Source organism: Podarcis gaigeae (assembly GCF_964106915.1).
Source record: "Podarcis gaigeae genome assembly, chromosome: 9".
Lineage (NCBI taxonomy): Eukaryota > Metazoa > Chordata > Lepidosauria > Squamata > Lacertidae > Podarcis > Podarcis gaigeae.
In genome coordinates this window covers 36,356,839-36,374,265 of record NC_139685.1, presented here as the reverse complement: position 1 = coordinate 36,374,265, position 17,427 = coordinate 36,356,839, and the positions used below count along the sequence as shown (strand labels likewise).

The 17,427-nt window shown below is 40.3% G+C and overlaps 1 protein-coding gene across 25 annotated transcripts in view; it reads left to right on the top strand.

Moving 5' to 3' along the window:
• LOC310852500 (uncharacterized protein) overlaps positions 1-17,427 on the top strand; it is a 105,687-nt gene that overhangs the window by 31,619 nt on the left and 56,641 nt on the right. For 20 of the 25 annotated variants that reach the window (XR_014568131.1, XR_014568132.1, XR_014568134.1 and 17 more), the window contains one exon: positions 6,039-6,094. Coding sequence is in view for 7 of the 25 variants with exons in the window: in XM_083756111.1 (XP_083612237.1) it covers positions 6,039-6,094 (56 nt within the window). In the remaining 18 variants the exon portion in view is untranslated. The remainder of the gene's footprint in view (positions 1-6,038; positions 6,095-17,427) is intronic. The other 5 variants (XR_014568133.1, XR_014568139.1, XR_014568153.1 and 2 more) reach the window with 1 other exon arrangement.

The following is a 17,427-nucleotide window of genomic DNA, read 5'->3' as shown; positions in this document are numbered from 1 at the left end:
CTTGAAGGAGGTTGTAGTGAGAAAACAATCCACATTCAAGTTACAGGACAGCATGGAGGGAACCTTCCCCTCTTTTCTGACAGCTTCTTAGCTACTGTTTTAGATGTCTACTAAGGAAGCTTCTGTGGCTAAGAAGGAGATAGGGGTGTGTGTATTTCATTAATGGCCAGTTCCCTTTCCCCCTGACATTGTTTTGAATAATTTGTTTTTTGAAGTGCAGAGGAAACTTCACCAAAGGGGCAGAAATTTGGCAAAGGATCTGTCCAACTGAGAAATATCTTGTTAGCTTTTCCCGACACATATTCCCACACTGTCCTGTTCCGATTGTCTGAGAGGAGCTTGCTTAAGTCCCTTTCTGCTCTGGAGATAGAAGGTGGACAGGACTGCCCAGCAATCTTCTTATTTTCCAGCTGCCTTTTCTGACCTTGGGCATTTGAAATGAAATGCAGCGGCGTTTAGAAGCCATAAAACACTTAATCACAATCCAATCCAAGAAAAACATGACATAATAACAACAATAGTAGAAATAAAGCAGCAACTCTGATTCGGATTCCATGAAAGCAGTTCCCCAGAGAGGTCTACTGCTCGCCTTCCAGAAACAATGTAAGCTCCACCACCACCACCTCTTTAATGGAGATAGGCCTTTAAAAAATTCTATCTGTTGTGAATTGGTAACTGGGCATTTTGTTAACCTACACCTTTTGTGCATGGGGTGGGGGAAGCATATTGGCTGCATAGCGCGTGTTAGTAAGGGATCTTAATAATACAAAATACTGCTCTGTTACGTTGATGAACAGAGACTTGTAGCTCTTGTAGAGAACCAGTGTGGTGTAGTGGTTAAGAGAAGAAGAAGAAGTGTTTGGATTTGATATCCCGCCTTTCACTCCCCTTCAGGAGTCTCAAAGCGGCTAACATTCTCCTTTCCCTTCCTCCCCCACAACAAACACTCTGTGAGGTGACTACCGCTCTTAACCACTACACCACACTGGCTTTTACGGTAGATTACGGTAGTCACGTAATCTGGGGAACCGGGTTCGCGTCTCCGCTCCTCCACATGCAGCTGCTGGGTGACCTTGGGCCAGTCACACTTCTTTGAAGTCTCTCAGCCCCACTCACCTCACAGAGTGTTTGTTGTGGGGGAGGAAGGGAAAGGAGATTGTTAGCCGCTTTGAGACTCCTGAAGGGGAGTGAAAGGCGGGATATCAAATCCAAACACTTCTTCTTCTTCTTCTTTTGCCTTATCATCAACATCTGCACAGTGATGACTAAACAAAGATCGACTCGAAAACAGTTTGCAAATAGTGTTCAAGTTTATGGCGAGAAGCCATAGGCCAAAGTAAACATACTATATTCACATGCAACATTACTGAACGAGGGGGGAATAAGGGGAATAAATCATGACTCCAATGTACTCCAATGTTTTTCTTCCTCTCTCTTAAAACTAGTCCAGGGAGCTGATTGGCAGGAGATTCAGGAGAGAAAGAAGGAAATGCTTTTTCACACAGCGTTTAGTAACCTATAGTGTCACAAGACATTGTGATGTCCGCCACCTTCGATGGCTTGCAAAGAGTATTGGGCCAAGTCATGGAGGGCTGGGCTATCCATGACTACTCTTCATGTATATGCTATGGTAAGGTTCAGAAGCAGCATTCTTCCAAATACCTGTTGCTGGGATTCAGGATGGGACAGCGTCAATGCATTCATGGCCTCCTTGCGGGATTCCCATGGGCATTTGGTTAACAACAGTTGAGAAATAGGATGCTGGACTACGTGGGCCTTTGGACTGTTTCAGCAGAGCTCTTCTTATGTTCCAACAACCAGTATAGGCATCGGCGTACATAAATATTTGTAAAACACTTTTCGAGTTGCATCATGACAGGAGGTCTGTTTCTTGATGTTTACTTGCCTTCATATAGCTTTCAAACATTACATGTCTTGCTTAGATTTAAAAGAGCATTGGTCCAACTGTTTCAACCTCTTTGCGTATTATTTCTTCTTGCAGATTTGAGGTTTGGCATGAGCACTTAGCTCTGCTCAGAGTCAGCCCTGCTATTAGGCAGTGAGGTAGCTCTCTCAAGGCAGCTGATTTGGGGTGTTTGTTTGTTTAATATAATGAAAGGGCATAACATTATTAGTTATACAATATTTTTTATTACATTTTCACTTCCAGGGACGGGGAGTTTCCTGCCTCAGGTGCAAAAAACAAATAGGTTTGCCTTGTCTCCTATTACCATGATTTAAGGGTAGTGGTGTGGTGGCAACAGGGATGTCAAATACTGCTCCAGCCCCGGCAGATAAATGTCTTCATCTGGCCCTGGGTCCACTGATCTTTTGTTAATCAGTCTAGCCATGGCAGTAAGATATATAGAGACATAAAATAAATTATGAGATATGATTATGATATAGTACCAGTGTATATTATTAATATTTTTTTCTGCTGTTGATATGACATGATGGTCAAAATAACAACAAACAAACAAACAAACAAACAAACAATAAAGATTACAGTATAGAGCTGTGCAAGTTTCTAGTCCCCAGTAGTGAAAGTGAAGATTGTATCTCCAGAATCCCGAGGGCATCTGGGCAGATTTCGTATTGGCTAGTGCACTGAGCTTCCTATCTGAAGATTTCTCTGACCAGGGAGCCTAGTCCCTATCCTTATATTCTGTAAGTTCTACTCCTTCCTCTCTACTTCTCTAGTGATGTGGGGTTCATTTTCCTTGTGCAGCAGAAACTGTGTTACTAGAATGAGTTTTACCTATTATGTGATTTATATTGCATAAAATATTGCTTCTTAAACTGCATACTGCAAAGGGCATTTTGTGTGACAAAAGAGGTACTGTTGCCTATTCTTCTCTGGCAGGAGGGCTCCTGTGTTTTTAATGGCAGCCTGACATTGCTTCACCTGACATTGCTTAGCAGACAAAGCATTTCTCATAATGTTATTGCCATGCCAGGGAAAAGTTCCCTTGTTAAATAAATGCTCACCTGTTGGCCAACTGTCAAAAACACAGGAGTCCTGTAGGAGGAGAAAATTGACAGAGAAGCAGTTACAAAGTCGACTGGTAGTAATAAGCAGAAGTCCATTTTTCTACTCTATCAAAGCTGGCTGTTGGATGCCAACCACTCGTTTTCTTGTTAGAAATGCTTACTGCATGATTTTCTTTCTTTTCTTTTCTTCTTTTAAAATACGTTTCCTAAACAGTTATTACTGTTAAGGGACTGGTGTTTGGCAAAGCTCTACTCTTAAAGTTGGCCTTACTACCTCTCTTGCTGCTGGAAATTTCTGTGATCCAATAAAGCAGAAGAGCAGCCTTCTGTACAGTTGTCTGGATGCCCTTCAAACTGTCAGAGCTAATAATGGCAGAAATGAACATAAAAATGGAGAAAAGCTCATTCCATAGAATTGCCAACTTTTCTCTGGCAAGGCTCCTATGCCTTTTAAGAGAACCAGAACTGCCTAAATAGATGTTGCAACCCTCTGTGTCCATAACTAGCAATTCAAAAATGAGAAGCTCTTGGAAGCTTCCGGAGAGTATGTGGAGCTTCTGAAGACTTGCCAGAAGGTCTTTAAGGATCTTTACAAGCCCTTAAGAATTGAAAAATGTCCCTGCTATGTTATCTACATCATTTTAAGTAACAGCTGCTGAAATACAAGCTTGTAAATAAAAGTGATAGATCGTTCTTGCTGAAATCATCTCAAACATTAACTGAGCTTTAACTGTTAGCTTCTTTTGTGGTTATGGGCCAATACAAGAAAGTGTCACATTTATACTCATCATGTAATATATTAATGCATCTATTTCTTGAATTTAGAATCATATGAATGTTGTCAGTGGTTGTTTTTTTTTTGAAGCAAAGCTAATTCATTTTACAGATGTCAAACATCTTGTGTAGGGCAACAAGCAGCAGCAGCAGTTCACACGCTTAGATGTTCTGTAGGAACAATTTACTGTTCAGAGCCAGCTTTTAATTGTGCTGAAAACATCAGTGGACAGTCCAAAAATACTTGACACTCTCCCATTTTCTGCTATGTTTTAAGAGGGTGTGTAGATGACATAAGAGAGTACGTCGATGGGATCAAGATGTTGATTCTTTGCATCCAATCTTTTACTGGACATTCTGAAAGGAGCCACACTTGGCTCTTCAGATTGAGCCTGTCTTAGATAGAACAAATACCTAGGTTAGGTTTCTGTTTTTTACTGTTTTCTACGGCCTTTTAAATGTGCTTGTGGGAGGGGGACCTTATTGTTTTGCTGTTTTTGTTTTGACTATTTATTCGGGTTTTCGTCTTGTGTTTCTATCTTGTGAACTGCCCTGAGATCTTTGGATGAAGGCAGGGGGGCGGAGGTATATAAACCTAATAAATAAATGATAATAAATAAATCTGGTTGCAAAGCATTCAGGTTAACAACAACAACAACAACAATTTATTTATACCCCGCCCATCTAGCTGAGTTTCCCCAGCAAGTGTTACTGTGGTTGAAGCTCATGGTTTGGTGTAAGCTGGCATTGTCCCAACACTTGACATCTGCCCCACCTCCTTTCAAAGATCAGGGGAGGCGCAGTCATTTGGATGGTTGATTGCCATGGGACTGGGCAAGCCAGTGGGCACACTTCTGAGCAGACTAAGTTTGCCAAGTCTGTTTTAGCCAGTGCAGTTATCTTTGTCCTTGGCAATAGAGACTGAGCCGCTGACTGATCTAGCTCAAGGCACCTCCCTTTCTTGTAATTACATGTTCACACTTTTCATCTTCAGATCTGCTCTGTGCTTACCCATATTTCTGTTTTCAGGTAATGCCTCTCCTATTCTTCCACTAGAACTTTTACTTGACCCCTTATAGACCATTTTTTCCTTAGCCTTCATTCTTCCTCTTAATTCTTTTATTTTTCCTGTGCATTGCACAGTCCATTGTTCCATATTATATTCCATGTTTCCTCGTTCCTTCTTTCATATTCCTTTGCCCGTATTACCAGATTTGTTCAAAAAAAAAAATGATCCCCTGGTGGTATTTGATCACCACTGGCAGCTATCTCTGCTGTGTCACTGCCGCCTCTGTGCTGATGCTTATCCCACTGATAGTCATACAATTATACAGAGATTATTAATATAATCACCATGGCAACTGGCAAACTTACGAGAAGAGCCATTCAAAAGGATTCCAATTCTCCCCAATTCTTCATTTGAATTAAATGCTGAATTATGCCAGTTAAAAGATTGAAAGCAACTTACAAACTTAATAAGCTGAAACAAAAGGAAAATCTAAATTAAAAAACCTCTTTATACTGATTGATATCTATTCTGTATTGAAGCCTCCAAAAATAAATAATATAGTGCCAAATCTAACAGCATCATAAGTTTTGCCTTTCTTTGCATATGTTAGGGTTGTTGTTTTTTTAAAGACTTCATAGAAATGTAGCTGATTAGCTAGAAAATGACTTCCTGGTTGTAAAATGCAATAATATGACATGGTGTTGAACATCAATATAAAACTATAAAACAAGCAGCTGCTCCATTTTAGGCTAGCAGATAATTTGGATTTAGTTTATTGGTTAGTGTGTGCTGCAAAAATAAAATAAAATAAAGAAACCGCCCCTGACCAAACCACATAAATGGATTTCCTAAAATATACAAGGTGGGTGGGGGAATATTTTAAGTCCCATTAAAATAACTGGGAGTTTTGCTATTGACTTCAGCGGGTTATGGATGGCACCCTATATCAGAACCTGTCAGTCTCAGCTGGACCTCTCTGACCTTTTCTGCAGCGTGCAAGTAATGAGATTGCCCTTTCCCTTCCTGACACAGTTGCATCGCTTGACTTGAGGAGCTAAGCATTTTCAACATGTCCGTATTCTCCAGAGGTGTCATTTTCTGATTAAAACAAATCAAAAAGCTTCAGACTTGGCATGGCAGTAGTAAAAATCCTTTCCAGATGTTTCATTTTATTATTTTTTTAAAAAAATAATGGCAATGTATATTTTCCCTCAGTCACAATAATTTTCTTTTTCTTTTCATCATCCGTTTCCTACACATGAAGAAGACTGAAAGCAAAGTGGCTCTGCAGTCAAGCCAAACGATCATTATTCACAGAAGGTATGTATTCCCCCCCATGTCTCTTGTCTCTCTTGATCCTTTGCTACTCTACTTCTGTTTCGTATCATTATTTATAACCTTCTAGCTAAAGTTCAAGGATGCAATCCAACCCCCTGTGCTTGCAGGCAGTAGGATACAGAATGGCTTCCACAAGGTCCTGTGAAAACCCCTCATCAGCTTCCTCCATACATGATGCAACTTGGCTGGGCCATCCGGTTGTGGACAACCAAAGTCCCTCCTGTACCTTTCCATTTAACACACCTTGCCGTCCCGCCCCCCCCCCCCCGCAAGGCCTCTGGGTGTCGTTCTACTCTTGACTTTGCTAGAAGTAGCCTGGGTGGGGTCCTGAGGAAAGGCGAGCTACTTAATGCTGATGATAAGACATGGGAGGTCCTCTGATGGAACAGGCCATGACGAGTAAAGTGCTTGGAAGAGCAGCAGCATGTTCAAGGCAGCTGATGAGAGATGGGCACATTATTGTTGGGTCCTTAGGAGCCCCTCTGTTCCTGGCAAGAGCGGGGTGCACCCAAAAGAAACAGCCAGCAAATAAGCACACATTATGAACTTGTCCTGTTGATTTCAGTGGGTCCCCTATGAGTATGACTAAGGCTGCCATCCTAAACCCTCTTACCTAGTAGGAAGGCCTAAAAAGTCAATGGAATATGGTTAGGATGCTCTGTAAGTCTGGATGCAATCCATAGTTTTAAACTCATATAAAGGCCCAAATTCTCGCTTCCACCTTACCTTTAACATTGGTCAAGGTATCTCAGTCTAGGAAAATTGCCTTTTTATCTCAGAATGATCTCTTTGTATTGTCCGATAAAAGTGTTCCACATTCCTAGGAACCCATTCCATCTTTTCTATCCTGGGCATTGACCCACCTCACAGGTAATGCTGTGTTTAACCAGGGATTAGTGCACATAATCAAATATGTGGGTTCCTGCTGTGATAATTGCAGCTGCCACACTGTTCAGGGCTAAACCATTATTTGACTTAGTACTACGTCCAAACTCAGGCTGGTGGCTTATCTTGCTCCAGATTAGGGATAGACGAGTTTGTAAAGTATGGTTTCTTTCCGTTTCTCATTGTTTCATTCTTAAATTCAGTTTTCCACATTTCCGTAGCAGTTTGCAATTTTATTTTAATTTTTTTAAAATCTCATCAGAATTTGCTAGCATTTTAATGAGAATTTCTCTTAGCATATACATTGCTGATAAATATACACATTTCTGCCAGCATTTTCCTATTATATAATGCATTTTTGTACACTTTGTTCACTTACATGTGTAATATGCTTTTGTATTACTATTTTATTGTTTAATGTTGCCTTTGGTTTAATTATATTGTATTGTACACTGCTTAGATATTTTAAAAATATTAAGGAGTTTATAAATGCTTCAAATTTAATAGAAAAAATCTTCTGTCCAGGAACTTGTGTGTTTGCTAGTTCATGCTAAGCCATGATTTGGCTTAGTACTATGCGTGGTCATTCAATCAGTTAACCTTTTCCTTATGATTTCCCAGATGTTTAATGCATTGCTGTGTGACAGCTAACATTGTTATTACTGTATCTTTAATCTTCATTTAAACGTTAAGTTTCAGTAATACAACCTAATTTAAGGGAAGTTTTAAACTATTTAGTTGATTAGAGAATATACTCCTGCCAAGTATAAAATGATTCCTAAAATTTCAGATTTTCATGGAATCAATAAAGACATTTCACAGAAGAGCCTGTTAATTTATTTGTTGTCAATTTTGAGAGCAACAGAATATTGCAAAACACATTGCACAATGGAATTGTCCAAGGCAATGAACATTTGATCTGTAGCCAGTCTTGACGCAGCCAGTGTGACAGCATATATGCGTCAGAGTGACCTTACTTGCACATTCCAGCTCAGAAAAATAGCAAGAAACACAAAGACACTTTGATGCATTTTAGATAAACAAATGCCATCACATTTTCAGCAAAAAATGTATATAATACAGTTGACCCTGACCATTTCTGAAGTTCGAGGATACCAGGTTTTAATGGTTCCAGGCACAATGCCATCAACCATAAACCTCAGAAATGCCCTCTTTTGTAATACTGAATTCATTTTCTTTTGTACAGTTTCTTTTACCATATTTTTTAACCGAAACCATGTGCTCAACTAGTGAATACAATGCATTTTGTTCTCAAACTTGTATCAGCATCAATAGTTCTTCCTCTCTCCCCCCCCCCGCAAAAGTCTGCACTCATAGGCAGTTGGCAATTTTCAATGTAGTTCTAAATTGTGCTTTTAACTTTAAATAACAAATATTGAGGTAATTTGGCAGTTAAAATATTTACCCTGGATTTGACTGATTCTGCGTTGCATACTTGCATATTGTTTAAGTTGTAAATTTTCCACATATGCTGAGTTGAACCACCTGAGCCAGAGTTTCTATGTCATCCTCTCCACTCTTCACCCCCAATGTAACATGTTTGTGCAGACTTCATGGGCCACCACAACCCCAATCCAGCTCATTCTACTCCTGCATAAAACTGGCATGAGATCGGAGATGAGTTGTGTGTCCTTGTCACTGTCTCCATCATCCTCCATGAGTTGGAGAGTGAACTTTTGAAGTGGGGGCACCTCCACAAGAACAGGAGATTCCCTGCTTCAGAGAGGGTTGGTAACCAGTTTGTGGAGGACTATGGGAGTCGTGCTCATTCTTGCTCTCTCCACTCATGTGTTGGTTTTGCATGCAAATAGGATATAGTGACTTTAGTATAAGGTATGTTGTCCAAGTTACTTGACTATATTTTATTGGCAGTGTGACTTAAGATTATGATTATAGTATATACTACAATATATATATATATGTATATAGTATATAAATCGCTATTGTAGTATATACTCAGCTATTTCATTTCCCATGTCTGCACTGCAGAATGGGTAAGGATTTGCATTGTGGGTACCAGAACGAAAGCCCATTGAAGTCAGTTAATAGACAATGTCCTCATTTGTCAGGCTTCAGGCAATCAGCTTTCTCCCCACATTGGCAGTAGATGAGCAGAACAAAGGACAAGGAGTCTTCTTACCAGTTAGAAACTTTAATGACCACAGCGAGAGAACAAATAATCCCTTCCTAGGGATGGCAGTGTTCCCAATTAAGGGTTCCACCCACTTCCTCCCTAGTCACCCATGTCACTACCACGTCTTGTAACCTGATCTCGTAACCACTGTGTTTCATGTGCTACCACCCTATCAGCTCTTCTTGACCTTGGGCTGAGCAGATGGATGCTTTCCAGAGACTGTGAATCTGTTAACTCTATCTCTTCTAGTGTTTCTTCTGCTAACTGTTCCCAATCCAGAATTTCCCAGCTTCTGCCTTCTGAACTATGTCCCTCTGCAAACCACTGTTCCATATCTATACTGTCCTCCTGCTCCTGGGAAGATTCAGGATCCTGATCAGGGGGAGGGGGAGGCTCCCACCATTCCTCCTCAGTGCAGCCCTCCTCAGCACGGCCCCTGACATCATGGGATGATACTCTAGTGCAGCACAGCAGCAAAATGAGCCCATACATTACACTAAACCATACATCTTATGTGCATTATGTACAAACCTAGCCACTGTGCTGCTTTATAGAGTAGTTGTGCTTGAGATCCAAGTGTGAAGGATTGGCAAATTCATATTTTTAACAGATTGCTCATAAAACTATAACATTTATTGTACTGTTCTAGCAATGCATTTCTTCATCAAATGCCATGTTGTGCTGGTCCAGGGGGGAGGTTACCGTGGGACGAGGTCCAGGACCTGAGTTGAGGGTCGGCAGACAGTCCTCCTCGGGCGAAGCAGGGTCCACAGTGGGAAGCCGGGCAAGGACAGGAACTCTGGGGGAAACAGGACTGGATGCTGGCCGAAACAGCTCAACGACGTTGCTCCCGCAACCTGGGACCGGGCTGACTGGCCTTTATCTTCTCTGAGGCCAGGGGCGGTCCCGGCCCCCAGGAGACCCGACTCTCCTGGCCTTAAGGCAAGCACTCCTCCTGGGAGAAACCAGTTCCTTTCGCCTCTCTGCCCTGAGCCTCTGCAGTTCAGGAGAGGCTGAAGGGTTACTGGGCCCAGGGGGAGACTCACCTGTAGGCACTGAGTCCTCAACCACCTCTGGAGCCAGAGTGGATTCACCTGGTGCCTGCTCCTGAGGATCCGGCACAGGTGCAGGCGCTTCAAAATCAAGGACTTGCCCCAGTTCAGCCGGCCCTGGAGGCGGAGACTCCTGTGCAGGCTGGGATTCCTCCGGTTCAGCCTCTGAATCGGATTCCCAGGCCATCACACATATCAAGATTGCATTAATGACTCGACAGACACATGTAACAGGCAGTGAAGTGGGTACATATGAATCTGGATGGGTTAAAGTATAGCAGATACAGGATGGAAATGCAGGTTGATTTTTCCTCTTTGGGGACCCCAGTTAGCAGGCGAACACAACTTGAACTCTTCCCACCTAGCTCCTTTCTTCCTAGAGCAAACATGTAGTTTAATTTTTTGAATGCCACTCTTTTTGAGGGGGATTCAATCACAAACCAACCAATTCAGTCTGTGCATTCCAATATTATTTGGATTTCTAAAAAGATTTTGTAGAATGAACTTCCCAAGCAAATTAATATAACTACCCAATTTTTGGCATGGATGTAGCATTGCTCCTCATTTATTAAAGAGTATTTGTTGTTGTTTTTTTATAAATATTTACTAAAGATTTTCTTAGAACAATAGAAAGAACAAACAAAATAACATATAATTTTTTCCAATATCCACATTTTCATCACTTCTTTGGACTTCCTCGCATCTCTTGTTCCTGCGTTCCAAATTTTCGAACTTTACCCAGCAATTTATCACCTTGTTTCAATTCTTATATTATAATTTTCTGATATTGTATCCCTAATTTTAGATAATTTAACCCAAACCTTAAAAGCTTAATTTTAACATAATATTTATCCAAAATTTATCTTTTCTTATATTTTCATTTATCTTCATATTCCTTTTAACTAACTTATTGGTGCCATATTGTTGATAATCTTACATCTTTCTTAACATTCATACAATTTACAATATTTTTGTAAATAGTCCTTGAATTTCTTCCAGTCCTCCTCCACAACTTCTTCTCCCAGGTCTCGGATTCTGCCAGTCCTTTCTGCAAGCTCCATATAGTCTATCAGTTGCATCAGCCATTCTTCCAGTGTGGGCAAATCTTGGGTTTTCCAGTATTTAGCGACAAGTATCCTTGCTGCTGTTGTTGCATACATAAAAAATGTTCGGTCCTTCTTTAACACCCTCTGGCCGACGATGCCCAAAAGAAAGGCCTCTGGTTTCTTAGGGAAGGTATACTTAAATACCTTTTTCAACTCATTATATATCATTTCCCAGAAAGCCTTAACTCTAGGGCAGGTCCACCAGAGGTGAAAGAACGTTCCTTCGGTTTCTTTACATTTCCAACATTTATTATCAGACAAATGGTATATTTTTGCAAGCTTGACTGGGGTCATGTACCACCTATATATCATTTTCATAATATTTTCTTTCAAGGCATTACATGCCGTGAATTTCAAACCAGTGGTCCATAACCTTTCCCAGTCAGCAAACATAATATTATACCCTATGTCCTGTGCCCATTTTATCATAGCCGATTTGACCGTTTCATCTTGTGTATTCCATTTTAGCAGCAAATTATACATTCTTGAAAGTACCTTAGTCTTAGGTTCTAACAATTCCGTTTCTAACTTTGATTTTTCCACCTGGAATCCTATCTTTTTATCCAACTTAAAAACTTCTTTGATCTGAGCATAATGTAACCAATCTCGCACTTTATCTTTTAATTTCTCCAAACTCTGCAACCTCCAATTATCTCCATCTTTTTCTATTATTTCCCAATATTTCAGCCATTTGACCTCCATATTGAGTCTTTTCCGGGCCTTAGCTTCCATTGGTGATAACCACCTTGGGGTCTTATTTTCCAATAAGTCTTTATATTTTATATTTTATTTTAAAGAGTATTTGAAGTAGTTCATAGCATCTCTAGTGTGTGGAAAGAAGAGACCACAATATAGAAAACAGAATGGATATCATTAGAATTGTGGCAAAACTCTGGTTTCTTCTCCTGTCAGAAATGTCAACCGTGAAACTGTTTAAAAAAGAGAATAATCCTGCTGATGAGGCGCTCAACACCAAAGCTCTATTTGTTTGCAGAATAAAGGGTATATTTGAATTGTTTCTTCACATGCATTTCTAACTTTCCATCCATTCTTAGAATAACACCAGATCAATATGCATCCAGTGCCCTTGATTGTGCCTCAAAAGGCACAAGCTAATGATGCCGACAGCTATTGAAAAGCTTTCCATTTGGCCCAATGTTGGATAAATTATCCTGAAGAAAATTGTAGAACCTTTTCCAGTAATGCTATTAATGCAAGGCATGCCATCAGCAATATATCTCGGTACTTAATAATACATTATAGGATTTGTTTAAAAAAGGGGGGATAATGGAGGAGCAATCTTTTTAACTACTGAAAAAAGTATTCCTGATATTTGTTTTGTACTTTCTTCAATTTTTCCTCTCAAAGAAAAGTTAAATTGGTTTTTTTTTGGGGGGGGGGAGAGAAAGACTGTCTTTTCTGTATAGCATTTTAAGAAAAGAGATAGATGCAGAATATCATTTTACTCTTTTTGGAATGTTAAATAACAGCTGATCCTTCTGAAATAGTTATGCTAAAATAGCCTAAGAAACAGTGCTTTGGATGAAATGGGATGGGAGACATGAAGTATAATAGAAATAAAACATTCCGGCTGCAGTCCTATACAGCAACTGTACCTGGTAGTAATTCTATTGAACTTAGTGGGGCTTGTCATTAACTTAAGCAAAAAAGGCAGATTTTCAATTATATGTAGGCATCTCATCAGCCTTTCCTTGTGTGTGTCTTGTGTGTCTTGTTTGACCATTGTCAATAAACACTGAATAAGATACAGTGGTCTGGTCTAGCAGAAATTTTAGGTTCTCTGAAGCAAGTGACTTCTGTTATGTTGATAACTTTTGTTGACAATGTACACTTTTTCTTGGGTTGCTGTATAATTTCTCTATCATTTTTACTAAAAGCTAACCATCAGACTTTATAGGATAATTATTAGTTGGCAGTTTGCTAAAGTACATATGAGATGCCAGCACACTGACTCCAGCAACAAGTAATAAAACTAATGTTATTTTAACAACGGCAGTAAGTGCAGCGCTATGCCATTTTGACACCATATCCTCAGGGCATCAGCTTATCTAGCAAAACCATCAGATAACACTTTGTTTTATCAAGGAAGGTGCAGGCTTAAAGTGAGGTGTAGGCAAATGAATGGTCTGTCTGTTACAACAACACTTAGAGGAAAGCAGTCATTATTATTATTTTATCAACCAGTTTGAATTAATATATTAAACTACTTTTCTTCTTGGTCTTGAGGTGGTGAAAACACTGTTTAGAAAGTATACCATTTCAACCATTTGTATGAGTCATTCACTTCAGGGCTTATTCACACAAAAGGCGAACCCAAGAGCTGGTAAACACAAGAAACTCAATGTGGAAATGCCCCTATGAAATAACTTCCTGGTAGTGGGTGAGCCCATTGGGCCATCTTTTTAAAAATATATATCACACTTACTAAGTAGTTGCTATAATCAACAGCAACAGCCAGTACTGATCATACTCACTAGATTGATTTCAATTCCAAATATGGGATAAATAAGTGAATGTAATGAACGTCTGTTTTCATCTTTGGTGTTTTTCTCCAATATCTCTAGTGGGAAAGGGCAGGTTATCCAGGACCAAGAGCAACAACTCCCTAACAATACTCCTCTTAGTGGCAACTGGTGAGGGACTATGAATAAGAGTATAAGAAGCTCTGTTGGATCTGGCCAATGGCCCATCTCGTCCAGCATCCTGTTCTCACTGTGGCAAACCAGGTATCTATGGGATATAATACTTTCTGTGTGAAGTATTATGCTAAGCCAAGGACAGGGAACCTGTGGCCCTCCGGATATCCGTGGAGACAACGTTTCTACATAGAATTCTACAATTCTATGATTCTATGCGACATTTTGAAGGCACAAGCAATGCATACATTGGCCTTGAAGTGATCCCTGGGTTTCATAGCTTCAGATCATTCATACATTGCAGTTTTAGTGGATACATATTACAAATTTTGCATCTACCCACAATGTAATATTGCATTTAGTACGGTATATACCACAAAACATGCTGTAGGGAAAGGGACACATTCAGTTGCCAAGAATTGTCTGTAATCTGAAGGAATCTTAGTGCCAATATTACATTTCAGCAGTTTCTCTCCTCTCCCCCTCCACATCTTCCTTCCCCCTCCTGTAAATTCATTTTAATATTTTCTAGACTATTATAGCTACATCATGGCATTGTTCTTTGAATAGCACTTGCACTTAACTATGTGTGTATATTGTGAATTTGTAATGTCTCCCTAATTTGACAGTCATTAATATCCTTTTATTTGAACAGTCATTAGTTTACCTCTGCTTTTGTGAGCTGAGCACACAATAAGCTAGCGTTTGGATTTATATGCTCTTTTACTTCTCCCCATCTCTGAACAGCTTGCTCATACACACACACACAAAACACTGACAAATCACAGCAGGGCAGGGTTGTGAGTCAGTAGGAAGGGTGAAAATATTGGACAATGCAGTGGTCCACGCCTATGGGAGCTGTTGCAGTGAGGAGATAATAAGGGCGGAAATGGGTCAAGGAGCATGGGATGGTCATGACTTCTGTCCTGGAAGAGGAAGGAAGAAACAAGGGAGAGTGCAGTTTGACAGAGGAGGGGGAATGAGAACTGGGCAAGCCACATGTGACCAGTCCCCATTCCTCCTAACCTGAGAAAGACAATGAAATTGCTTCAAAAGTGCCTGGGACCTGGGAAAATGTAGAAAAGAAAAGAGAAACAAATAAGAGGGGGACTCAGTACAGAAAAAGGGAAGAAAATGAGGCTACAGTACAGTGAAGGGAATCCTCTGGATAATCAATAATTTACTCATTATTTGTTCAAAAAGAAAATTATCCAGTTCTTCAGTAAAAAAAAAAGGCGCCCAGCCCACAAATCATTTAAAAAAGGAAGAGACACTCCCTGCTCTCAGGCTTACAATATAAAAATACATGACACCAAAGGAGAATGGATTGGGAGGGAGGAGGAAATAAGCAAGGTACAAGTTCTTAAGTGCAAATCATTCTAATGACCAACTAAGTTGGACAATAAAAAGTCACCCACATTGCTGATCTCACAGGTGTGCTGAGAGAGTGGCCCTGCATCCCTTTTATCCTGTGCTACAGCCTGATACAGTGACTGATCCCACGTGAAAGTTGATGGAGGAAGGAGTGTGGTTTCGATCAAAGCTACTGGTACCGCCACATCCCTCCCTCCCTCCCTCCCTCCCTCCCTCCCTCCCTCCCTCCCTCCCTTCTTCTGATACAGCCTGCTGTAATTGCAGGACTTTTTTGAGCCAGAACTCACCAGAACTCAGTTCCTGCACCTCTCAGGTGGGCTCCATTGCCATTATAAGAGAACAAGGGAGGTGTTCATGGTGAGTTCCGGCACCTCTTTTTCTAGAAAGAACAGCACTGTGTAATTGGATAAATAAGATTGTTTTGGACCCATTAAAAACAATCCAGGTGGTATGTCTCCCTCAGAGGCCACTTGCAAAATATAGCCCTCTGCCTCTCACCCACCTCCCCCTGCTGCCTCCTTTGCCCAATAAAGAGCAGCGATTGGAAACTACTACAATACTAGCATTTCAAGCTAGTAACACTTATGGATAGCTAAGTCAGCACGGACAAAGGTCTATGAATATGTTAGAGTTGCAGTGTTGCAAAACTAGTGTTATTCATCTTCGGTTGTTTTCTTCTGCAACATACTCCCTAATTTGTAGTACAGAAGGAAACAGAAAGCTAAGGAGTCTGTATTCAGAGTTTGTCTCAGACACTGGAAGAGTGAGTCATATGCAACTAAGTCTTGCAGGAAAAGTCTTGACACATCAGACTGGGATCGGAAAATAAATATTTGATTACAAACCCCTGCAATATTTTTTTTTAAAGAAAAACCTGAGTAATGTTAAAGGTCAGAAGTTAATGTTTGTTTTTTCCGGGTAAAAACGTTGAGACATGTTCTGTGAATAACAGAGCTTTAGATTGCATCAAATTATAGTTTCAATGCACTACAGAGATTTATGAAAAGTTTTGCAAAGTGTCACTAGCCTGAAAGTGTTTGAAGAGAAAGGCAGACAGAGTGAAGGCCACACTCAATAACATACAATTATATTAGATAGGTAACTCGCCCTTGAGTGCTGCCTCTTGTCTTCTGCTGTCTTGCCTACACCAAACAGCTAGTTACCTCTAGAAACTCATAAACAATTATAATGAACACAATTCCTTTTTGTGACTGCATGCCCAGGCACATGAGGCCCTCAGCACGGTGAGGGGCCAAACATAGAAATAAAACGTGGGACATTTTGAATTGGGTTGAAAATCAGCCACAGCTTTATTGATTGCAGGTGTAAGTAAGACGCTTTTGGCAAAGGCATTGGGTATGTATCCATCATAAAACAGCCCGATTGCTGGTTGATAAGCAAGTGGGGGGTTGACCCAGGGTTTGGGGGTCGTCCCTGACATTCCCCAGGTGATGCAATCCCACCGGAGCCACCATTGTGAAGGGTTCTATGGCCCATCAGCTCCCACAAGGACTACCAGACAGAGACATCCCTGCCTGGAATCCTTTAACAGAATGTCAGCTAAGGCTCCAACCTAATGCCTTATCTGCCAAAGTTGTGACTTTTTTTTTCATGAAAGCAGTGTTATGTATAAAGATGTATTTGTCTCTGCCTTGTACGCTTAAATTCAAGTCATTCCAGTTACTAAACATGTTTGCGAAGTATGCTAACTTTGCTAGCCAATCTGTGTGGGCTAAATAATTTGCAACTCAAGCTTTTAGTTCAAAAATAATGCATGTAATCCTTCTCTTAACTCAAATAGTCTCTGCAGCACATGGCCCCAGAAGCAACGACTATCTGTGTGAGGTGGAGGTTGTCACAGTCAATTTCTGAACTAAGATATCAAACAATAATTGGAATATATAAAAAAATTAAAAAAATTGTCCAGCAGCACCTTAGAGACCAACTAAGTTTGTTCTTGGTATAAGCTTTTGTGTGCATGCACACTTCTTCGGGTATTTGAAGAAGTGTGCATGCACACAAAAGCTTATACCATTAAGTTTTTTAAATTTTTAAATATATTTTGACTGTGTCCGACCAACACGGC